At 43.8% G+C, this 26,674-nt stretch overlaps 2 protein-coding genes and 1 pseudogene across 3 annotated transcripts; 1 reads left to right on the forward strand and 2 right to left on the reverse strand.

Annotated features, from left to right (window-relative positions):
- Positions 1 to 682: 682 nt before the first annotated feature.
- Positions 683 to 14,918, reverse strand: esrra (estrogen-related receptor alpha). Its single transcript, XM_084449664.1, has 8 exons — positions 14,518 to 14,918; positions 12,771 to 12,885; positions 9,127 to 9,510; positions 8,703 to 8,819; positions 8,424 to 8,537; positions 8,087 to 8,251; positions 4,668 to 4,937; positions 683 to 3,771 (listed from the first exon to the last, which is right to left on the reverse strand). Exons 3-8 carry the CDS (start codon positions 9,503 to 9,505, stop codon positions 3,518 to 3,520), a joined length of 1,299 nt encoding a protein of 432 aa, XP_084305790.1. The 5' UTR covers positions 9,506 to 9,510; positions 12,771 to 12,885; positions 14,518 to 14,918; the 3' UTR covers positions 683 to 3,517.
- A 3,131-nt stretch (positions 14,919 to 18,049) lies between these two features.
- Positions 18,050 to 19,849, forward strand: LOC311318829 (hatching enzyme 1.2-like; annotated as a pseudogene). The gene is made up of 6 exons: positions 18,050 to 18,118; positions 18,492 to 18,510; positions 18,777 to 18,917; positions 19,027 to 19,144; positions 19,456 to 19,638; positions 19,764 to 19,849. The product of its transcript is annotated as a hatching enzyme 1.2-like (transcript).
- A 1,655-nt stretch (positions 19,850 to 21,504) lies between these two features.
- Positions 21,505 to 26,424, reverse strand: kcnk4b (potassium channel, subfamily K, member 4b; the record flags this gene model as incomplete). The annotated part of the gene is made up of 6 exons (XM_084449556.1): positions 21,505 to 22,137; positions 22,314 to 22,456; positions 23,090 to 23,276; positions 24,274 to 24,434; positions 24,959 to 25,076; positions 26,236 to 26,424. The coding sequence occupies 6 exons, from the start codon at positions 26,422 to 26,424 to the stop codon at positions 21,505 to 21,507; spliced, it is 1,431 nt and encodes a 476-aa protein (XP_084305682.1).
- Positions 26,425 to 26,674: the final 250 nt, after the last annotated feature.

Consider the following 26,674-nt stretch of genomic DNA (forward strand, 5'->3'; position numbering starts at 1 on the left):
AAAACGATGTACCGTAATGACGCTAATGTTTGCGCAAAGGGGAATTGGCTGTGGCCCACATGACTTGTATTTCCAAATTGAAGGCTGGCTTGACCGCAGTATCACACGGCCTACAGTCCGGTGTCAGGCTCAGGATTTATCAGATTTGCTTTGCTGCAGTTTCCACATGCTAGAAACCATTTCATTTTCTGACATTATGCCAGATATATTGCCACTTCACTCCTTAGTCCCAAACCCACGTTCAACGCAAGTCATGTGATATGTTGTTTGTTTCAGAGATTAATTTATACGCGATTAAAGCCATGGGGAGGGAACCTTTCACTGGAGTATTGCGGAACAAAACTCTTGAAATACACTGCGCGCGGTAAGCAATTGATGTTGCACTAGTGTACTATCCAATCGAGTATCCTTCCCATAGACCTCCTTATACCGCCATATCCAATCAGCAGAGAGCTGAAGTCTGGTCAAACCAACTAACTTAATTTGCTAAATCATTTGTTTAAACATTTATGCTAATCTGCTGCTGAATGAGAATCATGTCTCCCCAAAACAGACTCATGGAACAGGACAGAGAGCCATGCGACACACAGACTGGTAGACAGACGACATAGACCAATGGCATGTGATGGTGTGTGTTAATTTATTACAAAACACAAATCACCTACAATATGTTCATCTACCCTTGTTTCCTGCAGTGTAGCATTTATATTTTTTCACAGTGATTTAATATGAACATGTGTTTAGACATACAATGATCTTACCTCAACTGAAAACAGTATACATTTACAACCATTAGTTTAACAGATAAAATAAAGCAAAGTATCAACAAACAGTAAATTGAGTAAAAAATAGAATTTAATCTTTTAAATACAGTATTTTTAAAATACAAATATTGATTTGAATCTTTTCATAAGCTTTAGAACCGCTATAATTAATCTATCATTGCTTATGATGTTAAATTTACACTATATGACTATACAAGGAAATGTGAAAACAAGAGTTTTGGTAATTTCTTGTATTGCTCATTTACACCAATATACACACACATACACTAACAACTACCTATGACTTTAAATCCACTAAATTGTGTCCCTCCTCCCCCTGTACCTATACATGACAAAGGGGAGTTACACAATGCTTATTCTCATGAATGTTCTACCTTCGTGTTACTACATTAGTTATTATTGAAACAAACATGACATTTTTACAACTTTGTTAAGCTGGACCCAGGTATCCATGTTTGTGTACATCATTTTCCAAAAATCAAGTTGTCATTGAAACACAATACATCATAAAATCATATAGGAAAATAAAGTTACACCAGCTCTAACCTAGTGTAATGAAAAATAACAGAAACACAAATGGACTAGTGTGCCTACAGTCATGGATAACTGAATGGATAGAAATCTGTTGGAATTACAGGGACCTGCAACACCATCTAGTCGCAAGACTGGAACATGTCCTTTCCTTGCTAAGTGAGGACACTGCAATTATGTTTATTATCAGTGTAATACAGTTTATAATATCTATGATTTACTGATTTGATAGTCACCAGATTTAGGAAAAAAATCTAACCAAAATTATTTAAAATGTTAATGATAGTTTTCACTAAATACTCAATGAATTGCTTTATTCACATACCAAACCTGAGGCCAAGTGTAACAATCTAAACTCAAGGTACCTTAAAATCTCTGAAAGAAATATGTAAAATTAGTGTATGTTCAAATAATCCATGTGAAAATCAATGTCTAGGTACATTCATTGGCTTAGTTCTCCATGTTTGAAGGGTGTTTTATTTTCAACAATGAAGACAAAATACCATAACTGTTTATAGAGACCTACAGTACTGCAGCATTCTACGTGGATGAAGTAGATAGATTGATCTTATTTTACGATGGCATTTCTCATCAGTATGTGGACTAAATGCCAGAGCAGGCCCTTAACATTTTGCCATTTCTATTTGGAAAAAAAAGTACACTCAATACAGTCAACAAGGGCTCTGAATTTGACATCATTGCATAAATGTATATGTCTGCAAAACATGTAAACACAAATACAAACAATTAAAAGGATTAAAACGATGGTCTCAAATCAGATTGAGCGGTAGATTCCCATATGAGGCTGAACCGTGTTGCATTTCATGTTGCTCTCAGCCCATCTGGGCACCAAAACACTTGCAGTTCAAATGTTATACACAATGTGAAGACCACCTGGTCAAAACCACCAAGGTCTTTCTTCTACAGCCTTTTAACGACTGTCAGAAGTCCAACAGACTGCAGACACAACCATTACAATGGTTCATGTATCTTAGCCCCAAATCAATTTGATGACTAACAATTCCAGGGTACGTTCTTTCCAACAAACATATATTTTAAAAGCCATTCTGTTTCTTTCTGACACCCTCTCCTTTAATCACTGCTGTAGCCACGCTGGCCGTGGCAATAACAGTTGAAGAGTTGTCTATTTCCCTGAACTCAATGTACCTTTATTATTGGTTACGTATGGATAAACCTAGGCCACGCAAACGCACATCCACCCCAACACACATGCATACAAATAATACATTTTCTTGTGTACCTATTGGATTGACATACAGTATAAATAAAACCTAACAACTGTTAAGTACAGAGACTCTACAGCATTTTCTGAGTTTACAATCATGACTTTTCCCTTTTCTTTGACTAATAATCAATTGCACTGCCTTAATAAAGCAATCCTCTTTGCACCTACCTACTGTATACATACTGCTGGTTGTCTCACAATTCTTTCTTTTTTTATCCACATTTTTAATGTGACAACTAATTTATTGTATCATAAGTATTGTATTGCTTTCAACATATTGCAGGTGATTCCTATGAATTACTATTTGTTTTTGTAGACCAAGCTATAGTAAAGACGACTACCCTAGCATGTCAATCTGACCCTTAACTGCAGTCTTTGTTAATCGCCATTAGCCCAGCATTTCAGCATGGCTTTTGAGAGAGGGCAATATTGCATTTTTCGCAGAAAAAAAAGGTCTTGCGACATTGGAAAGGTCAAAAACACAGGGTTACAGTCTGGTCTAAAATATTCCTCAACAAAGTCCTTCAGTAATTTTACCTGCAGGTCATGGCTGTGATGGAGCAAACCATGATGTAGTGATTGTATAAATCTGATTCTGACATTCACATGGATCGAATACCTCATTCTCAAATAGCCTTTCTCCACATTTGAATTGATTGAGCCTTTTACGCCTTTCTTTTAAGTTTGGCAGTCACGTTCTAATGACTTACAGTTCCACCATCAACCTCAATAAACATGTATACATGTTTGTATACATGTACATGAGGTTTCTTGTATTTCACATACCTAGAAATCTCTGAGGAGGCAATATTAAATAAAAACAAACTTCCAGAGATGATCCCCCACTATTATCACACTATTAAAACCTCCATTCACACCAGCCACTCATCCTCTGCTGTTGCTTCCCCGTCATTAAAGCCCTCACATCCTCGAATCATCCGCTCATCCTCAGTCTCTAGGGGGAGTCCATCATGGCCTCCAGCATCTCCAGGAAGAGTTTGTGCATGGGCACGCCTCCGCGCGTCTTGATGCTGTAGAAGGTGGTGAGGGCACGGCCGGCGGTCTGGCGGAGGAGGGGGAGGGTGAGGAGCAGGCGTCCCGCCCGCTGGGGGTCCTCGGGGTGTCGCTGACACTCCAGCTCCAGCAGGGCCTGGTGGAGGAGATCCCGTAGCTTCTGCACCGCCTCCATGTCCTCGATGTACACAGAGTCTGACAGAGGGACAGACGGGGCACAGTAAGAGACTGTGTGTGCCGGAGATTCATGTAAAAGTTGTGCATTGTGATATGTGGATAACATATGGCCAGCCGTTGTCGAAAAAGAAGAGCCAGAGAGTACGTTTGGAACCCTGAGGAAAAGCCGAGGGGGTTTTAACGCACTGAAGGGAAATGGTTCTGTGTGCTTCGGTAATGGGCATTTTCAGAGATCGAAGATGGGCTACAATGGCCAAACTGTTATTGTTTATAATTACAACTTTCAACTGTCGCCCAAAGACATATAATGCGTTGCCCTTAGCAGCGGTCAATATTGCTCGTTGCCTGTGAATTATTGAGAAATAATTCACCGGTAAAACGTGCGATTGTCCAATCAAAATCAAGTACTTTAGTGAGCTGTGTAATAAATAACTCTTAATGCCTTCCTTTGTCTTTGTTAGAGAGTTTTTGTAAAATTGTGTGCCTGACAGTGAAGCTCAGTGATTAAGGAACAGGATACACTGGTCCCGAGGTAATGACCATCTTTGGTGTTTGCCAAACAAACACCGCATCTGTGGGCTAAGCAAACCGTATTGTGGACCCGCTGTTGACAGTAATTACTCCCTTCTCCCTCAAGCCTTTGGCTTATCTTCATCAGGGATCTCCAGAGACAGGACTGCAAGACGTATCTAAATTCATGTGTCTACTTCTAAATCACTTTTTCACAGTTGTTTTCGCTTAAATACATGTGCAAAACAAACTGAGTAGAATACAGCTTCTAATGCTGAAAGTCACAGCAGACTGAACTACCATTGAAAACATACAGATATTCAGCACCTTCTTTATGTGGTGAAGCACTGTTTCATGCAGTTACAGGCTATCATATGCATACTCTGATACAGCAGCGGGCTTACCTGAATTAGTGAGTGCGATAGCCTTCAGCATGACGAACTCCTCCCGGTCCAGCTGCATGACGCGGAAGCGTCGGGCCAGCTGACTGATGGCGGCGTTGAGCTCCGTCAGCCCAGCCACCCGGGACATCTCCTCGTCCAGGACGAAGTCCTCGGCGAACACCACCTCGTCCTCGCAGCCCAGCGAGCGGAAGGCCACCCCCAGCACCAGCACCTCCAGCCACACGGACTGCAGCACCGACATCTGGTCCGCCAGCGACAGCGACAGGAAGCCTGTAGCGAGGAGGGAGGACACAGAGGTGACTTCAAGGTTAGAGGATGGGCAATTACATTGTGGGCAACTGCTATAAAGATCATATACCGTAAATCCTCTAATAGTGGACGGGGCCTTTATTTACTGAGCTGCAGAGAGCCCCAGGCCTTTATTGGAGGCAGGCCTATATTTCTTAAAATTAAAGGTATCCAACGAAACGTGAATGAAAAGGTATCCAACGAAACGTGAATCAAAACAATCCGTTTTGTTTATTTTCGAAATTCCTTGATTATATGGTTCCTTGTAGTTTAAAAAACATGTTGAATCACTTGAATGTCTTTCCTACCTTGTAATTTCTTCGCAAAATGATATTTAGCTAATGTTTTGAAAACAACAAAGATGTGTGAAACGTCACTATTATGTGCTCCGCGTATTGACGCAATGATGTAGTGCGCGATTTTCGGGGACCACCTTCTCAAATTTGCTCTAGAGTGCATACTAGTGGTCAAAAACTACATTGGGTACCTTTAAACTCTCATGGACATAATCCCTTAACTAGGGGCCAGGCAGCGTAGCTGCCGGAACCCTATTGTATTTGCCTATATTATTATTATTATTATTATTATTCTCCATCTTCCACTGAAGTCTGACAAAAACTCACCAAACTTTGCACATAGCTCCAGTACTATACCCAAAGTCCTCAACCTGCATTGTACTGTAGGTCAATAAACCTGACAGTGGCGCTTCAGCAACAGTCTAAAGTTTAAAACTTTAAAAAATCATAACAAATCAGTCATAGGTGCCATCACTGTAAAACCATCACGTGAACGTAGTCCCAAGTGAGACAAAACTTTCATACGCTCTGACCTTGCAGGAATTTTGAAGTCGATCACTCTGATTTTTTCATAAACTGTAAAACCTATCAAACCTATCTCCTCCCACATTTTTTGTTCAATTGACACCAAAATTGATATACTGTATCTACAGACTGTCCTTACCAAACGATCCTAACAGATTTTTGAAATATGAAAAATTGAGCCCACAGCGCATCAAAAAGTTTTACTGTTAACAGTTCTGTATACAGTTCCCACGAATTCTCGCCAAATCAATGTCTGATCATCATCCTAAAAAGTGACAACATTGGCAACATATCCAAGATGTAGTGTGATTTTTTTCAGAATTTTATGTCAAAAAATGATTATTTTTTTTTACAGTATTCTGAATTATACCCTCAAACGGTCAATGGAAAAGAACATGTTTAAATCTAACTCCTCCCACATTTTTTTTCAATTGCAACCAAAATGCATACACTGCATCATCAGACAGCCCACACCAAACGATCCAGACAGATTTTTGAAATATCAAAAACTGAGCACATGGTGCATCAAAATGTTTTACTATTAGCAATACTGTACATTTACTACAAATTCTCGCTCAATAAATGTCCAATGTTCATGAAAAATCACTACAAACTACACTACTCACAATCCAACGCAAGCTCCACCAATCGGAGACATCGCTGTTGGCAACCCTACCCAGCCCCCGCCGAGGATTACAATGACTAAATTCATTGATTGGCCACTGACTGAGCACACAGCTGCTGAAGTTAATGTTCAATTATGAAGAAAAGCAAACAAAACCTGTAAAAATGAATACATGTTTTCATCACAATAGATGAAAACATATCTCATCCCACATTTTTCAATCAATTAACACCAAACTTGCTACACTGGATCTTCAGACTGTAATTCACAAACTCATTGACCCGATTGTTGAATTATCAAAATTGAGCTTGCAATGCATCAAAATGTTTTACAAATGTTTTACGATGTAAAATGAACATTGGAATGTCAACTTTCTTGTTTTGTTTTCCTATTCTCTCGCTTATTGCGCCTAAACTTGTCTGAAATTGCCTGGCCCCGCCTCATGGATTAATTGCAGGATTTTTATTGCAAAAACATTGCACAAACCAAAAAATATGCCCTGTGTCATCCAACAAAACAAATCAAAGAGGCCTACAGGTATGTAAACAGAAAGTGAAAGTTTAGTGGAAGTGGCTAAGTTAACGCCCACTCTGAGGCGACCTCACAAAAACTGTAAATGTATAAAACCAAACAACGCTTGGCGATACCAATTTAGCTGACTTTGTAGCTCAAAGTGTCCTCTAAACAATTCCGGTTTTCAAATCTAGCGGCGATGTGTCGGTTTTAAACTGGGTTGCTAATTTTGACGATGGTGCCGTTAACTCCCATTACACCGTTAACTCCCATTACACCAACTCCTATGTACAGTAACGTTGGTACAGTATTATGGCATTCTCATACAATGACGAGGCATTGCCAAGCAATATTTACAGGGCGACACTACACAGAATTCATAGTGATGATTTGTGATCGTTTTTATATAACTAAATATGCACATAAGATGAAAATATGAAGGTAGACTCTCTATTATATGTAATTGTAGGAGTCGGTTACTTTTACGTTGCAGTTTAAAATGTCGCTAGCACAAGCCCAGAAATCAGTCTTGTCACTGCGTTTGGGCGTTACGACCACCACTCCCGAGTGCGGGCATTAAGACCACCTTATACTTCTAGCTCCAAGCTACCTTTCTTCCGCCCACCACCAGCTAGCCATGCTCTTTTCTTTTCAGCTAAACGCAGTTCATCCTTCTGCTTTCTCCAGTATCTGATTCTCTTCAGGTCGATGCCAAAGTGCTTTGCAGCTTGCTCTCCCGAATGTTCTGCAGCATGCTGCAAAGCCCTCTCTTTAAATTTCACATAATTTCTTCTGGTCGGTGCCATGTTTGTTACCACGTCAAACAACATGCCTAGCAACCAAAACTACCACAAAGCCCAGAGCTTTTTCCCCCCCTCACTTTTTGACCTGGCCTGTATAGGGAGCCGGCCTGTATTTGTCCGTGTTGACCATGCCCCCGGCCATTATAAGAGACCCAGCCTATAATTGAATACAGGCCTCTATTAGATATACAGGCCGGTATTCCAGTCTATGGCTTAGACACAGTGAACCATTGTAGCGCCGCTCAGATAGCACCCTCATCCTGGCCACGGCACCATCAGAAACGACTTCATCATTACCCATGCTGCATAGCTCCCCTATCCCTCTGTTCCTTTATCCCCTTTATCCCTCCATCACCCCTCCCCCCTCACCAGGGATGTGTTTCGCCCAGCCAATGATGACGACCAGCTCGCGGTCGGCAAGGTCACAGAGGGTGGTGAGGGTGCGCTGGGCCGTGTCGGGCTGCAGGGGGTCCGGCATGGCGAACAGCTTCTCTGGTTCGGCCACTAGGAGGTGAGACACGATGATGTTGGAGCCTACACGTCAACCACAGGGGCACACAGAAAAACAAAAAGATGACGATAATGACAACAGCTTGTTAAGATACACCACAACACAAACGCATAGACATTCTAGATGAAGTCACATAAGATTGTAGCCATTATGAGTTACAAAGACAGGCTGAACGCTTCATCCTAATCTCATTACCTTTCTCACCCTCCTTTCTGAGAGGTACAGGGGCACTCTGGTACGTTGCGTTCTCCACTTCTGGGCGTCTTTTATACTTCTGTCTTCCTCCTCGGACCCTGTCCAGACGAACACCTACCACACGGTAATTCACAGAGCAATGAGAAAAGGAAGAGGGGGGAAATGCTACAAAGTGATGAGAGGCTGATAATATTTAATAAAAAATTCTGATAATTTAATAGTCTGAGCTTCACATCGGTCCATTCTTCGAAAAATGTTTGCAGTTCTGGAGGCACTCACCCTCTTTCAGCATGCCCACTTTGAGGCACTTGGTGAAGCGGCACGCCTGGCACGCCTTCCGGCGCCGCTTGGTGATCTCACACTCGTTGGACGCCGGGCAGCTGTACTCGATGTTGCCTGTTAGCGGGATCACAGAGACACGGGAGCATGAGTGCAAGATGCGCAGTCAGGACAACCGGGAGGGTGTTCTTTATACTACTGATACGCACAAGCGCACACAGTCGCACATAACACATATACATGAATACTACATGTCCAAACACACACATTGTTTTGAAAAAGGCCTGAAGGCCGAAAAGTCATATGTTAAAAGAGAAAATACATATGGGGTCAATGTGTGCAACACTTTTTTTCCTACTTCCGAACATACACACACATTAAAGCACAAACTAAGCTTTGGCCTCGTGGGCGACATCCTCCTCACCCTGGATGGTTCTCTTAAAGAAGGCCTTGCAGGCCTCACACGAGGCCACGCCATAGTGGTACCCCGAGGCCACGTCTCCGCACACCAGACACAGCCTCTTGGGCAGCGTGCTCAGGGCGTACTTGCAGCGCCCGCCCCCGCTGCCCGTGGAGCCCTCCTCCGCGCCGTCGCCGCCCTCCTCCTTGAAGTGGCAGCGCATGGCCGGCGTGTACAGCGGCGGCGAGTAGCGGCCAACGCCGTCCCCTCTGGCGCCACCCCCCGCGCTCTGAGAGGAGTCTGAGGAGGCGCCCCCAGGGCTGGTCCGCCCCCCCCCTCCTCCCTCCGGGCTGCTGGGTTCTGCCTTTATGTAGAGGTCCGAGCGATGCTCCCTGGAAGACATGATGTCTGTACATGGAGGGAAGGCATGTGGAAAAAGAGAAAGTGAGAGAGGACAAATGTGTCTGACTGTCAACTACAGTATGCCTGTAAGACTGTTCCACCATTTTATTATCAATATATAAACCCATCCAAACAATGCACAGGAGGAACACTGATGTGGAAAACTAACGTCAGCCATTCTGTTTGAGGTAGCCCATGATGTTGAATTGAGTTTAAGTGGAGTATACTGAGAAAGTAAGTGAGACAGTGAGAACAAAAGGGTGTGTGTGTGTGTGTGTATGTGCGTGCGTGCTTGTTTGTGTGTGTGTGTATGTGTGAGAGAGAGAGAGAGAGAGCATTTGAATATCTGTGCTAAGGAGCTCTGGGCTGCAAGACAAGCCATAATCCCAGCTCCAACCTACTCTGCTCTCTCCAGATTAGGGTCATTAATCCAGGGTAGAGGAGCACCAATCCCTTAATTAAACCTCCATGAGGAATCCCTGGAAGGACACAGCCAACACTCCAACAGACCCTCCATGATTTCGCTCAGCCCTGGTGAAATGTATCAGTATTCAGCAGAATCCTCACAAAACAAAATCAGCTGTAACTTAGTACAATGTACAAACCCCACCTGAACAACCTGTGTTCAAATACACAGGACAGAACTACACAGGACAGAACTATACCAGAGAGGGACTGCTTTCTGTGCAGAGTGTCTGGGATAACAACGGCACTGAAAACCCATTGCCAGGCAGGGGTTGTGTAAAAAGTGGAAACCTCCATGAACTCCAGAGCGTGACCTTGTCTCCTCCTCGCCACAGCTCCTGGGAGAGGTGTCGCAACGCGGGCCGAATGTCCTGCTACTGCCCAAGTGGCCCACTGCCTCCCACAGTTCATACACTCCGGCCTATTATCTTTACCCTCTTACGTAACAAGTCAACTTTGACATGACTCCCATCCCTCCACCTCCCCGACCGTCACCCCAGCTCCACCCCTACTTCTGGTACTGGAGTGCGGATCACTACATCTGTCAACTGAATAGAGGGGGTAGACAGAGAGAGAACTCTCTAGTAAATAAATCCATTACATTTGTAAGGACTTTCCCAGCAGCTACCGGCTTTGTATAGTATTTGAATTATTAAAACAGAGACAGAGCTCTCTAGTAAATATATCTATTGAATTTGTAAGGACATTGACAGCCCAAAGGCTTTATTAAGCTGCTGGCTTAGGAGGTAGAATGGGTCATCCAATGACCGCAATGTCGGCGGTGCGAATCCCGGCTCTTCCTGTTCGCATGTCAAAGTGTCCTTGAGCAAGACACAAATTGCTCCCAATAAGGCTAGCACCTTGCATAGCAGCTGTCACCATTGATGGGTGAATGAGAGGCCACTGCATAGCTCTTTGGATAAAAGTGTTATATAAGCGCAGTCCATTTACCATTTAAAAGTTCACATCATGTAATAAGGATATGAAACCTATGACCTTAATATATGTGAAACAAAACAATCAGACTACCATCTTGGTCTGGAAGATCTGACTAGATTTAACCATGGATTTAACCGTAATTCTCAAGTTGCATACATTAACATTTCAAAAGTACTCAAGTGTCAAAGAATACCCAATGGTCTGTGAAACGCGTCCCTGGGAGGTTCCCCTCACGCCTATTTGTCAATGGACAGTCTGTCTGCCACACTCCACTAAAAGGACACAAGGCATGCCAGATGCCCAGATCAAACTTTGGCATGCGTTTCAATGTGCATGTTAGCATGGCTCGTTAGCTTGAAAAGGCTAGTGATGGCTTTTTTTTGCCCCACCACAAAGCTTGGCTTGCACTAACCGAACGATGCCCTCTAATACATTACAAATAATCGAGGTTCATATAGCCTACGTGTCCATGGCACTCTTAAGTCGACTGAGTCAAGTGATCCAACTCCCACAAAAAAACAATATAGTCGGTCACATTAGTATTATTTCAGGTCAGCAATTCCGCTCAGCCCGGACCGACGTGCCGTGGGGAACCGGCGGGCGCCCAAGTCTGTTAAATGAGCTTCGCAGGTACGTTCCAAGTTCCATGTGGGGTTCATTAGCACAGTACAGCTAGCTTGTCTACCTGTCTGGCTTTTTAGTGATAATTCCATAATACTCGACATTCATGACATGCCGTTTAACATAATGATAACGTAGGTTACACCGTTCCGTGGCATATGAAAGACAACAATATAGCTAGCCAGTTAGCTATCTAGAATGCCATCTAGGTGGCTAGACAAATAGTTAGCCAACAGTTAGCTGGCTAGCTAAACACCATAGGAGGGACACGGCAGTGAAGGAGCCTGCACGGCACAGATAGCAGCCCACACACTAGCCACCACTCCGACTTACCATATAGTTTCTGCGTCCTCGCTGTTGCAAACAAATCTGTAATTCACTACCACTAAAACTGATTTAGGTACGCCCAAAGACAAGTCATGATGAGGCAGACAGCCCTCGTGAATGTTGCAGTGAATACAGCAGGAGAGTGCAGTGGGAGGGGAGGAGGTATGTTGCATTGTTACTGTAATTGTCTAGAGGAAGTAGATCATAAATGGCAAGGGTGACCACTACGACACCCTACCTGCACCATGCACCCAACTACGCATACAAGATTACAGACGAATAATCATATACCACATACACCGTTTAGTTACTGTTATGTAACCTGATTCCTGTCTCCTGACTTTTACATCAAAAGAGGGTTAAATGCATAGCACTACATAGAAGACGCTGTACTTGCGAGTGTTATCATTCACACAAAACATTATTAGGATAGTCTGTACAGGATATTTATGGTGCGTTCGTTTGTGGTCGGATGTGGCAAGTCGCAAGTGGCCAAATACCTACTTCCGACCTGTGTGCATTCGAGCTATATACCATTATATCACAGTTACCTAGTTATATCTAGTGCATGAGCAACTGGGGGCTGAGAAACATATCCGAATTTGCGACGAGGAAGTGCGAGTTCATGAGGTGTTTTATTTAATCATTCCTAGTAGCAAGTAGCAATTTGCCACCTCCCAGTTATAAACGAACGCACCATCAGTACAGGATAGTCTATATATTATTATAAATATCATTAGGATAGTCTGTTACTGATCAAGCTTTCTCCAAAAAATCCAATCAGACAAGGTTATTCGTCTATAGGTTCAGATTAATGATTAGCATATTTAGCAAAACAAATGATATAGATAAAGAAAATGGTAGCCCTCAAAATGAATGCACAGTGTTATGAATAACATAGGACGACAAATTACCTGTGTGCTTCACTGCAGAATTAACTTTTGTGTCCTCTGCTGGTTATCCACTCGGGTATTCTTGGTTTAGACCAGTGTCTGCGGTCAGGATAGAATTCTCCAGTTATCAGGAAATCTGAAAGGGAGGCAATGAAGTATTTTTTTTCTGCCTTAAAGGAAAATATATATTCTAACATAGCCTCAACTGACAAACACAGACACACACACATTACACCTGAAAATCATCTCAAACTTCTAATTCCTAGTAGTTTTCTCACAAACACACACACTGCACCACTGTGTGTTTCCCTCTACAATTTAATTTGTAGATTTTTGTAATTTGTGTACATGTTGGGGGTCATTGCATCGGCACGTTCTCCTACCAGACAAGCACACTGTAAATACATGTTTCTGTACACCACACTCTAGCACCCCTCCCCCCTGTGCTCAGTGACACGTTCCAAAGGTCAAAGTCACATGGAAGCTTGAAGGACAGATAGAGCTAACTACAATGGCCTGTCTCTCACACACATGCTCACTCAGAAGGGTTGTTCATTCTTAACAAGTTGAGAGATTGAGGGACTTAAAATGGCAAAAAGAAAAGAAATTGCAATCCTTTAATATCATGAGTTAAACAGGAAATTCTGCAACATATGCAACATTTATTGCCTTATCAGAATCAGAACTCGGAACATTTGATTTATAATACAACGCATCATTAATTTATATGTTTTAAAAGTTGCCTAGGTCATTAACTTAAAATAACCTCATAAAAACGTTTTACCAAGAAGACAGGGTTTTAGATAGTTTGGAGTGGCACTCTCAAAATCACATATGTTCCAAAGCAATCTAGCTCGCTCACTACAACAAGGAGGAACAAAAGTTATGAAAAAGCCACAATGAGACCAAAATCTACACAGAAATGTTGATAAAACCTAATGGTGAAAAACTATGCTTCATGGCCAAACTTAGTTTGCTAGCTAACACAGCACGATTTTAATGGTTTCAGAGGATCTGTCTTAATAATAAAGATGTTGTAAATATTCCTTAGGCACTGTGAAAGCAAGCACCGGTGGCCTCTATGTATCAGTGATAGTGTATGGTGTGTGTGTGAGACAAATAAGGTCACTTGACAGCTTTACATGCGGCATGCCGTGGAGACAGTGAAAACAGCAGAGGTGACCTTGTCCACTGATCTCAGACCTGCTAAAGGTTAATTGCAAAACTGGATTATGGCTTCTTAAGATCAGGAATCTCAATCCTGGTGCTGGAGGACCATGGTTCACACAGGTTTCTGTGAGGAGACCTGTCACCTGCACTCTGAATGGACATAAAATCTACCAGGTGAATGGCAGGTGTGTGTGTGTGTGTGTATGTGTGTGTGTGAGAGAGAGAGCAAGAGAGAGAGAGATCGAGAGAGAGAGAGTTTGGAGGGGGGAGAGGTGGACAGGATGCAAGACTAAGGGAAAGTGACCCCAAGACATGGGGTAAAAACTTGTGTGGGCTTTGAACTAGTAGCCTATGGCTACCTGCTCTGCCGGTGTGTAGATAACCAGACAAAGATATCAAACGCTGTGGGCAAGTCACAATGTCTTTACATGGCAACACATTTAGGGGCCAATTGTTCCAGCAGCGTAACAATTCCTACCACGCATGTGCCCCTTCAAACGTGGTCACGCGAACTCAATCAGCTGCGAGGGGATTCACGCATGCAAATGACACACATAATTGAGTTACTTGACCAATTTGAATGAGTCTATATACTTACTGGTAGCGAGCACATAGTCGGAAGATGTCGATTCAGAAACTGCTATGGGCTACTGCTACCGACTCCACTGATGTCTGCCTGCGGCTTAGCAGCGGTAAACCTCAGCGGACATTCGGTATTGTCAGTAGGCTAGTTGGCGACCGATGGGTGGCCTATATTTTCTAGACAAATGTCCAAAGCAACAAGAAAACAATTAAACGCGATTTTCTTGAAAATAATGCAGCGATGAATTGCCTACAATGCCTACATGAAAAGGCGCAGCTTCACAAGAGCCATTCCAGAAGGAAATGCGGTCAACCATTCGGTGCTGTTAATCCATGCGCTATCCTCTTCTTGTTGAGTACGATTCCGCGCATTGATGTTACTGTACTTGGTGTTGTGGGCTGTATATTCTCGCTTTTCGCTGCTACAACCATGGAGGTAGACTACAACTGAGGTTCCCGTTACGTATATCCCCCTAGTTCTCTCCTCCCTCTCCCCAGTTACGTCCGCTGTGTCTACTTTTACGTCCGTGCGTCCTCCAATCCTGCCCGCAGAACACCGGCGTCATCAGCATTGCAACAATAAAAAATAAAACAGCCCAGAGCACCCCTGCCTGACTCACTGGTTTCGTTTTTTTTCTTTACAAGAGGTATGTTGTTGTTTTTTAATGTTGCATAGCTATCCCATTGTAAAATAGGCTAACTGGTGTTCAGTAAATCACATGCAACACAACAGATTGGGGTAGCCGGTGCTTTTATGCAGCAATGACAGACTACACTTCAACTAAACTGTCATATAGGCTAGGCTATATAGGCTAGTTCAGTCTTCTTTTTGGATAATCTGTAAACATAGGCTACTCCTTTGAATAGCTATTCTCACAATACAGTAATCATACAATGTGAATTGTTTATTCTCACCAGTCTTTCCACCGGCTAGTCTGGTTGACCCATTTCTCTAGTAGCCAACGCCTACAAAATCTATGCTTTAGTTGCTCAAATGGCAAACACACCATAGTAACTCGTAGTAGTAGGTACATCTCTTTAGAAGGCATGGAAAATGTTTGCAGACGCGCGCGCTCCCCCAGCTCGGTCTTGTGACACTGACCAGCTCGCTCTGCTACGGGCCACAGTCGTCAGCTGGTAGCTGCTACGCCGAGCAGTTTTTGGACCCAGGCCAAGGAAGTGGGGGTCAGTGGATAACGGCGACGAGATGACAAGAGGAAGAAGCCATTCTCAAAGCCGCTTTGGTAACTTGACCAGAGCAGCTGTGGCACAGAGGGAGGAAGGGAGAGGGGCGCGCGCTCTCGCTCTGCGCTCGTGCAATGCTGTCACGGAAAAGAGCTGACGAACATGTCCCGTGTTGGGAACAAATCTTATTAAAGCTGCTGTTAGTTGGTAATGAAAAATAAGACAGAATTTACTCGCAAAGGCCATAGAACGTTACACTTTTAAGCACTTTGCTTTATCCCCAAATTTTAACAATCTCAAATTAGGTAGCATTTAGATTGTAGCCTATCATGAAAAAAAACTAGCGATTTATTGTAGGCTAGTTTAGGACTATCTCATATAGGCAGGGCAGACAAAGAAAGCACCGTGTATGACCGTGTTTCCTTTGTCATTGAGAATCTAACAGCGACCTTGAATTCAAGGTCATCCGCGGGCTCCGCAGACACTGCAATTCAGCTGGGCTGCATGATGTTGCAGTCTCCGCATGATCCTCGCTTACCAAATGGGGGGGGGGGGCAGACTGTGCTACACATATTTTTATGATAAATGAGGCCGATATTCGCATGATCCAAAATATTAAATATAGCATAATTATTTAGTAGGCTATTTTGGAGACTCCCTCTGATCATGCTTAGCCTATCGTGAGTCGGGATATGTAGCCTAATGGTCGTGATAGAAGTCATTGGTTGTTAGTCCCTTTGAAGCTTGAGGGAATGTGTTCTGGGAGCCGGGGAACGAGGGGAGGTCAGGTTCTGGGCTGGGGTGCTTTGGAATCTGACAGGTCGTGATCCCGAGACAGGTGTGAAACACAAGCACTAAAACAAACAACAAGCAATCATAGTTGGTAGAAAAAGGTTCTCTTCTCTCTCACACACACACACACAGACGGATATTGAGTTTACTGGGGTGCCATCAGCCAGCTCTTGTCTATTTTTCATATCGTTTTTTGAAAGTGTGAAAACTAGGTCCAGGGAACACTGAGGGGAGGAAAACCATATTCATTGTAACATAGGCTACTGCAGATTTTGGAACGATACAAAGCTGATTGCTAATCGGGGAAGTGCTCCTTTAAATAAGCTACAGATAGAAAGAACAAATGGCAAAAGGGAGGCATGAAAGGAAGGAGTGAAGAAAGACCCCCGAAGTCTTAAAAATGTTTTAAAAATAGGTGTGAGAGAGGTTTTATCTGGCATGGGTATGCAGCCTATTATGTCACATGTCTCAGTTATTATTGGGTCATTGTGGAATAGGACACCTACTATCACCTGTCATCATTGCACAGTTTCTAGCCACCTATGATTTCAAGTGAATATACCAAGGTAGCCTACAGACTGAAAAGAAGGCAGACTTGTCTGATCAAGAAAACTAATTTCAAATAGGGGAAGGGCAAAAACGCATTTTAATGGTAGCAGCGTTGTTGCGCCCTCTGGTGGCGTCTACATTATAATGCAGGCTGAATGCAGATAAGTGTTGATGTCTGCGTTAGTCGTGTCCTCGAGCGCAAGGTCACACAGACAGACCGTCCCAGGCATGTACTGTAGGCCTACAGTCTGATGCAGGCTTGATGCGGTCACAGAGGCTTCATCCCAACTAGGCTATATTAGGCTATGTAGTTAACATTGTTAGTGGTTTAGCCTACTTATTCACCAAGTCATCCGAGTTCACTGTTACAACGATGCAGTGGTAATAGCCTACAATTCAATGTTAACTGTTTGGGAGGGTGTGTTTATTTGGATAAGAGATTGCGTTCACAGTACAACCCTCCTGTGATGTAGGCGCCATAGATGTCATGTTAATTGCTCTAAATTCCTGTAACATTGCCTATGTAGTCCTTAAAATCAATTTACTAATGTATTGTATAAATCAGTTCCTCATTGAGTTATTTTCAGTGTTTGCATGTAAACCCCTGATTCAAATTTAACATCAGAAATTGTAAGCCTATATCAAAACTGCCTGTGATCTAATGCAGACCTAAGCAAATTCCTAGTATGTAAAAACCATACCTGGCAGTAAACCTGATTAAATCTGATTCCGATTCTGAAATTACCACCACATTTTATCATCTACATTATTATACATCCTACATTAACATAACGTCAGCCTGTTGAAGAGATACATTTATCTTGAGAGGGGGATTTAGGAGATGGGTGAGGTTCCTGTTGTGGCATATGCGTCCACTAAAAGGCTTGTTTAAAGCTCACCTTGATCTAGGGTGTACGGCCCACACTGGTCCCTCTGTTTAAAAGCCATGCTCAGACAGTCCCACTCACAGACCTTCTCTCAGTGAGGAATCTTCTCTGAGCTTCTCCACACTCTGAGGGAACATGGACCAAAGCCTCGTCGCCGCTATCCTGGTCCTGCTGCTGGGCCTTTCACAGGCACAGTCCCCCCTGGTAAGAACTGCACTGCTGAGCTGTCTGCATTCTGCACTCTGCACTCTCTCTCTCTGGTGCACAGAATAGTGTTTGTGTATGGTTGCAGTATGAATGAGTATTAGATGGGTGTTTAAGGGATGCATTGTTGTCTAAACTTTATATATATTGCATTGCTGTAATCTTCCTTCCTATAATATGATCTGTGGAGAATGCCAATTTTCAAGCCCCTGGAGTTTTTTTTTTTTTTTAGGAAATTCTCCTTCACATTCTATGTCAATCATGTATTAAATAATGATTATAATGTATAAATGTATCTTTTTACATTTTCTTGTATGTGTAAATAAAGAAATTAAATGAAACTAAAGTAACTATGTGCGTGTATCCCCTCTAGGAACAGCCAAATACAGATGGTGAGTGTTTTGGGACCAAAATTCCATTTTGAATACCATGTAATGATCAAGTGTAACATTGTATTATACCGTATAGTCAAACACTGGCAGAAAGTTATGTCCATCTTCTCCTTTAGATGTCCAATGGCACTTTAGACATCTCTACAAGAATTCTTGAGGCAAACAGAGGTAAAAATCCGATATAGCACCCACGCCGCTCAGTAACTAATAAAGACAACATTCACTCGTCTTATTCATCAAATTCATTGAACTCATCTGCAACTTAGACATCAGCCATCTGCTCATGGGGGGAGACGTAGCTCTGCCAAACACCAGGAATGCAATGACGTGCTGGCATGACTACTGCAAATGGACTTAATCCTCCTCTGGACTGGTTGAGGTGCCATACACCATCAGCAGTTACTTTTATGAATGATAATATTATTTTTGCGCGCTCGCCATAAGGCTCTCAAATATGCATCTCAGGAAATACTACTGCATGATGTGTAAGTTAAACCGTTTTTGTCTTCATCCCAGATGCCTCTGAAAGGGCCATAATGGAGAAGGCCATGGAGACGTTTCACACGAAAACCTGCATTCGCTTCGTTCCCTATAGTGGCCAGTCTGACTACATCAGCATTGAGAGTAAGACTGGGTGAGTGTACATTACCTGACATTACATTACATTACAGTCATTTAGCAGACGCTTTTATCCAAAGTGACTTACAATAATTGCATTTAGCATAGGAAATCCGTGTACTACTACTCACCAGAACCCACAAGTGTATCTCCTATCTAAACAAGTGACTAAGAGCATAATCTGGTGCTAAAGGCAAAGAGTAGCAGACTGTGTAAACAGACACAGCTGTGAGCCTGGCTCTCTGGGTAAAAACCCTCCAGACCAACTCAGTCATGGCGGGAGAGGACGTTCCTGAGCCTGTCTCCCTCCCTCTCCGTCTCGCAAAGATGCTGGTCTTTGCTGGGGAGAACAGGGGGCAAGCAGCAGCTGTCTCTGGCTGTTTCTGGCTGTGTTTACCACGGCATCGTCCAGCACGAGCTCCTCCCTCCCCGCCCTGGGCTTCAACCACGAGCAGACGAGGAGCGACAGGAACCAATATGTCAGGATCAACTGGGAGCACATCCACGCATGTGAGCACAAAACTCTCATAACCCCGCTGTGCCATTATCATCGAGAATCATTATTACTTTGACGGGCACTATACTCATCCATTCATCACTCATCCATTCATTATACTCATCCGTTCATTTCACAGCAAGTGCCTACAACTTCCAGAAGCAGAACACCAACAACCTAAATATTCCTTATGACTACTCCTCTGTTATGCATTACGGAAGGTAACATCATATCTGTTTCTATAAGAAGAGAAGGAAGAGACATTGACATTCAGAGGATCAACAGCCTGTATGAATGCAGTGAGTGAGTCTTTCTCCTACACTGACCCATGACGACATCTACTGAAAGTCCCCTGAATGTTGGTCAACGTTGTGCCATACCCTAAAACACTACATTTTCCCCCCAAAACCTTTTACTGCGCTCATACATACTTTATGGCAGAAGAAGATACAATATGTTCTCTCATTTCAGGTTTGTAGAGAATGAAGATGGAAACTGAGAAGATGATCATTCTAATTTTCTCTTGAAGGAGAAATTATTGTAATGAGTAATGGACACAGACTCAGTCTCTTCATTTTCCTAGATTCATCACTGTTCTGTTTGAATGTGAGCTATGTTGATGGAGTCGTTTGAATCATAACAATAAAATGCATTAAACTTCTTATGTGTATGCGTATGTGTTTCTAAGGAAAATAATTTTGGTATTCATTTTGATGATTTCATTAACCTTTATTTAACCAGGTTTAGACCCACTGAGATTAAAATCTCTTTTTAGAGAGCGACCTGGCCAAGAATGATTGGATTACTCCAAATATAATTTTAATTCCAAAAGTGTTTATTTCATATGACAGTGTGCAGTATACAGACAAAATAGAGGCATATGCTGTACACAGAGCAAGCAGAAATTCAGTATGTGCTATACTGTACATAGGCAAGGTCATGCAAGACCTAGTGTGGCTATTGGCAGCGACAGAAGTCATGGGCTCTAGACTGTCAGGATAAAAACACCTAACCTAACTTTTTTTTTTGAAAGGCACACAATAGGGATGGATTAGAGTGCATAAAATTCCCTACAGTATGTTGGACCACCGTAGATTCCTAAGAAGGATTTTCAGTTAACCCAACAGAGAGCAGTCACTAGGTGAAGGGTACATTCAGCCAAGTTACGGATAACAAACACATTCCATTACATTTCCACATGCAAGTAGCACTTGATTTTGATTGCAGGTCTGTAATCATTAGCCATATATCAATTGTTTACAAATCTCACATCTCAAATCTCATCAGACATACAGTACATAGCCAAACATATTTATCCAACGTGAAACCTTATCCCTGTATCAGCTAAGTCTGTATACCACCCTTAAGAATAAGTGTCGAATTAGCAAGTAAAACAAACAATTCTCTTCAAATTGACTCATCTTCCAGCTTTCAAATAGATCTTGAATCTCTCTCAATGGGTCAATTCTGCTGCTACAGATGTAGTCCCTGTATATGTAATCACAATAGTACACCACTGAGCCTTGGCTCATCCCAACAGTTAAGGCTTAACCTGACATGCCAGATGGTTTGCTTTGCATAACCTGGGAACTATCTGGGAACTATCCGTTGGAATTGGAAAAGGGCAGGCACTTTCAAAAGTGCTTGGCAGGTGAGTGGATGAACCATCTGTTTCTATCACTGTCTATCACGCACTAACTTCAACTGCCCCTCGCTATCATCACACCTAAACCCGCCCAGTGTATTTCCTCTTACAATGCTGATTGCCTAGATCGTTTTCTGATCTGGCGCAAACCCATCTCTATGGAGAGCATCCAGACTGATTTGCGAGAGAAACAGAATGTGAGCTCGCGAGATCAGGATGGTCTCACGCAGGCTAGTTAAGGCTTTGGTGGAGAAGGTGGTGGGTGTGAAGGGGGCTTCAAATCTCCATTCAGCTCTATTCTTTCAGGGTTGGAGGGGCTGGTTTTGGGGCTCTTCTGCGGAGGTTGTCTTTTGGGGCGTCTCCTCTTCGGTTTCCGAGAGGGTACAGAATTGGGCTGCGTGGGATCCAGCAGGGGGTCCAGATGTAATTTTCCACTCACCGCGTCTGAAGACTCGTCGATGTACGCCAGGTTCTCCCCAAAGTAGTCCAGAGGCTGAAGAGCATAAAGAGAATCAGGAAGAAGGTTGTCTTTGTTGACGTCCTTCTCTTTCCCCTCGGGCACCCGCTCGGTCTGAGTGACCTCCGACCCTGTCTCGGAGCCTGACTCGGACTCATTGGAGGAGTACGAGTAGGACGAGGAGGAGGAGCCGGACTCTGACTGGTCCTGAGGCAGCTTGCCGTTCGGCAGGACTCCGCCTCCCTCCTCAGGGGCCCCGGGGACGGATGCGTTCTGGTTGCGAGGGCCGCGCCGGCGCTTCCGTCGGCGCCGTTTGAACCGGTCGTCCAGCTTTCCCGGAATGCGGAAGTCGACCGACATGTTTTGGATGTTCTGACCCCAGTCAGTGGCGTGGGCTCGCAGCTCCTCCATCTAGAGAGAGAGAGAGAGACAAGGGATGAGAAGGGAGGGTTGACATAGAGGGCAGTAGATGAGTCAGTGGGAGGTGACAGGGTGACAAATCCAAACCAGAGGGATGTTATTTACATAATAACACACAGTAGAAGATGGTACATGAGTTGAACGTCAGTTCAATCTCCCATCCTCACCTCAGCCCTGGTCTTCTTGGACAGCACACGGAGCCACTTCCCAATCATAGTCAGGACGGAGGCGAAGTAGGCCAGGCCCAGCAGGATCCAAAACCACACCAGAGGCTTATACCAGTGGTCACTCCCGCCATCTCCACTGTCACCTGATAAGGCCACACAAGGGCACAGAGACAGGGTTTTCACAATAGATTTACAATAACAACCCAAAACTGAACACAGTATTTTAACTGGAGACATTAATAAATTTGTTCCGCACCTATAAATGTACAAGTAGATTTCCTTGTTCACAATAATCTTTTAGATACATTTTGATACCTATTATAATAAATGTTAATTCAAAATTAGGGTAAAATGTGTCTCTTGTAGGTACTTCTAGCATGTAAGTACTTCTCTCATTCATTCTAATGAGACTAGTTTATAATTTAGTCCTTACCCAGATGGTTGCCATCTGGTAACATGTCATGCTTTATTATAACATGTCATGAGCTATAATAATGGTTATGGTTTTCAAGCCTAGACAACAGAGAAACAGTTACTATGCTGAGGAGAGAGGTAAACAGAGTGAACAGGACTGGCTCTAGAGGGCGATGAAACCTAATGCATGAATAATTCATAGAAAAGTATTGTGAATAATTCAATGTGTCAATGAAATTAGCAGTGGATTGGTGAGTATAATGTATCATTATTTGATATCTTATTTGCTTGTGTAGCTTGCGGAGTAGCAGGACAAAGCAACTCAATCTCTCACAATTCTCCAACACAGATGGCGAATGTACCTGCGACATAGTCTCCAAAGCCCACGGTGGTCAGGGTGATGACCACGAAGTAGGCGGACTCCAGAAGAGACCATTTCTCTACCTCCTTGAACACCAGGATGGGAACGGCAACAAAGAGCAGGCATCCCAGCAGGATGGAGAGGACAGCTGAGATGACTCTCACTATAGTCGGACTCACCTTCCACCTCTGAGACAGACAAGACAACACAACACAAGATGGAGTAATGGAGATGGACAGAGGAAGAGTGTTTCCTCTAACAGCGCTTTGAGCATCTGGAATGTCTCTCTCTTTTTCTCTCTCTCACTCTCTCTCTCTCTCTTTCTCTCTCTCTCTCTCTCTCTATATATATATATATATATAATTTCTAATCTCTCTCTAATATATATACATATATATATATATAATTTCTAATCTCTCTCTAATATATATACATATATATATATATATATATATATATAGAGAGAGAGAGAGAGAGAGAGAGAGAGAGAGAGATTAGAAATTAGATTCAATCCAAACTTTGTGAAACAACAACAATTTAGCAACCGCTCCGCCCAAGATGAAAGTGAAGAAATACTGCATTTCCATCCAGACCTTTCTCCAGGGCTGGCACAAGTGTGGAGATAGGTCTGACTATGCAAGACTAGTATCTCTCTCTCTCACACACACTTTCTCTCTGTTTCTCTCTCTCTCTCTTTATCTCTCTCTCTCTCTCTCTCTCTCTCTCTCTCTCTCTGTATATATATATATATATATATATACAGAGAGAGAGAGAGAGAGAGAGAGAGAGAGAGAGAGATATACTAGTCTCACATAGCCAGACCTATCTCCACACTTGTGCCAGCTCTGGAGAAAGGTCTGGCTGGAAAATATGCTGTATTTCTTTAAACCAATCACAATCATCTTGGGCGGAGCGGTTGCTAGGTTGTTGTTGTTTCATGAAGTCTGGATTGAATCTAATTGGGCCGGGAGAATCTCCTGTTGCCATGGGCAGTAATAAACTCTAATCACAAGGCTTATCTCCAAAACTTACATCTGGCAAGTCAGTATCATAAATACAATGTATTCTTATTCTTACTCTTATTAAACAAATAAGAGAGAGGGAGAGAGAGAGAGAGAGAGAGAGAGAGAGAGAGAGAGAGAGAAACAGATAACTCAGCAGCATTATTAGGAGTGAGGGTCTCACCAGGAACAGAGTCTCTATTTTAGCCACAGCTTTCCTCAGCCCGGTTCCTAGGTGGTCGCCCACTCCAGCGAGCAGAATACCGAACAGGGGGATCCCCACCAGCGCATAGAAGATACAGAACAGCTGCCCCCCCTCCGTCTTTGGAGAGATGTTCCCAAAACCTGAGGACAATGGCTTGTTCGGCTTTAGGACATCATACTCGTCAAACGAGATTAACTGAACTGAACTGAGACACAGAACATTTGAATGGATTAACTGGAGATAGTGTGTGGTCTAGATATTATACTGTAGCCTACATGCAGAGACTAGATTATTTAACCATATAGAAGGTATGCCAGTAAACAACTAAATTCTAATTTATAATGATGGCCTGGCATTTAGAGAACAGTTTGTATGCTTTAAGGTGGGGAAGGGCTTAGAAAATTTTAATGTCCTTGAGGAGGCAATTTGTTGTACGGCACACATTAAAAAAACACAGACATATACAATCACAGACAAAAAACAACTGAATCTATAGCAGCCATCAAAAATATCATCACAGTTCAGTTAATACAAAGTGCATGTCATCATAAATTACAATATCATGTGCATCCCCTAATCCATGTATTCCACATCCCCTAGTCTACGTATCCCCAGATTCCTTATAGCTACCTCATCTTAATTAACTGAGTTATTGGAGACCCACCGATGGTGGTGATGATGGTCCCAGAGAAGAAGAAGGCGCTGGCCAGATCCCACTGGCTGGTGAAGGAGGAGGAGTTGCTGCTGGGATCCACACCTGCACCAAGTGCATCTGCCACCTCCTATGATAGGAGACAAACAGGGAGGATGTAGTAGGAGACAGACAGGGAGGACGCAGTATGAGACAGACAGGGAGGACGTGATAGGAGACAGGGAGGATGTAGTAGGAGACAGACAGGGAGGATGCAGTAGGAGACAGACAGGGAGGATGTAGTAGAAGACAGACAGGGAGGACGTTATGGGAGACAGACAGGGAGGACGTGATGGGAGACAGACAGGGAGGACATGATGGGAGACAGGCAGGGAAGATGTGATGGGAGACAGACAGGGAAGATGTGATGGGAGACAGACAAGGAGGATGCAGTAGGAGACAGACAGGGAGGACGTGATAGGAGACAGGGAGGATGTAGTAGGAGACAGACAACAATGTAAGACAGTCAGGAGGACGTGATGGGAGACAGACAGGGAGGACGTGATGGGAGACAGGCAGGGAAGATGTGATGGGAGACAGACAGGGAAGATGTGATGGGAGACAGTCAGGCAAGATGTGATGGGAGACAGACAGGGAGGATGTGATAGGAGACAGGGAGGATGTAGTAGGAGACAGACAGGGAGGACGCAGTAGGAGACAGACAGGGAGGATGTGATAGGAGACAGGGAGGATGTAGTAGGAGACAGACAGGGAGGACGTGATGGGAGACAGACAGGGAGGACGTGATGGGAGACAGACAGGGAGGACATGATGGGAGACAGTCAGGGAGGAGGTGATGAGAGACAGACAGGGAAGACGTGATGGGAGACAGGCAGAGAAGACTTGATGGGAGACAGACAGGGAAGATGTGATGGGAGACAGACAGGGAAGATGTGATGGGAGACAGACAGGGAGGCCGTGGTAGGAGACAGACAGGGAAGATGTGATGGGAGACAGACAGGGAAGAAATGATGGGAGACAGACAGGGAAAATGTGATGGGAGACAGACAGGGAGGATGTAGTAGGAGACAGACAACGAGGATGTGAGAACGGGAAGAGGGACGAGGCGAGTTTGGAGTGAAAGGTGGATAAGAGGAGCGAAAAAAAGCTATAAAAGTTGTTTACGTTGTGCTGCAACTAAAATATGGAGCTCCCTTTTTGTATGACCCCCTATCCTCTCTCGGGTGTGTGCGTACAGTAGGCTAGGTGTGGGTATAGACTGTTAGCTAGGCGGACGGTCTGCCTCGTACCTCTATGAGAGCCTGCAGGTTGTCGGGGCTGACGCAGGTGTAGTTCTCCAGGAAGGCGCGTCGGGCCGTCTGAAGCTGCATGTGCTGGCCCTGCTCGCGGGGCATCTCCAGGGTGCGGAACACCACCGCCCCCAGGATCAGATAGAGCAGCACAACCACGAGGATGACCAGGAGGGTGGAGCAGCGCATGGTTATGCCTCCGCCCAGCCCCAGACCAGCCGGCTTCCTCTCCCCGCTACCGGCACCGGCACAGCGCTCAGGAGGCCAGCTGCGACACCACCAGCAGACACAGGAACACTGAAGTCACGCCGGTCACAACGCCTGACTGTAAGAACGCATGCGCTTGCTGAGGAAAATGCTGAGTTTAGAGAGAGTTGATTCAGCATCCCCAGACACCACTCCTTTTCCATGACTCAGGCTGACACAGGGTGACATCACG

Source organism: Borostomias antarcticus, assembly GCF_949987555.1.
Source record: "Borostomias antarcticus genome assembly, chromosome: 15".
Classification (NCBI taxonomy): domain Eukaryota; kingdom Metazoa; phylum Chordata; class Actinopteri; order Stomiiformes; family Stomiidae; genus Borostomias; species Borostomias antarcticus.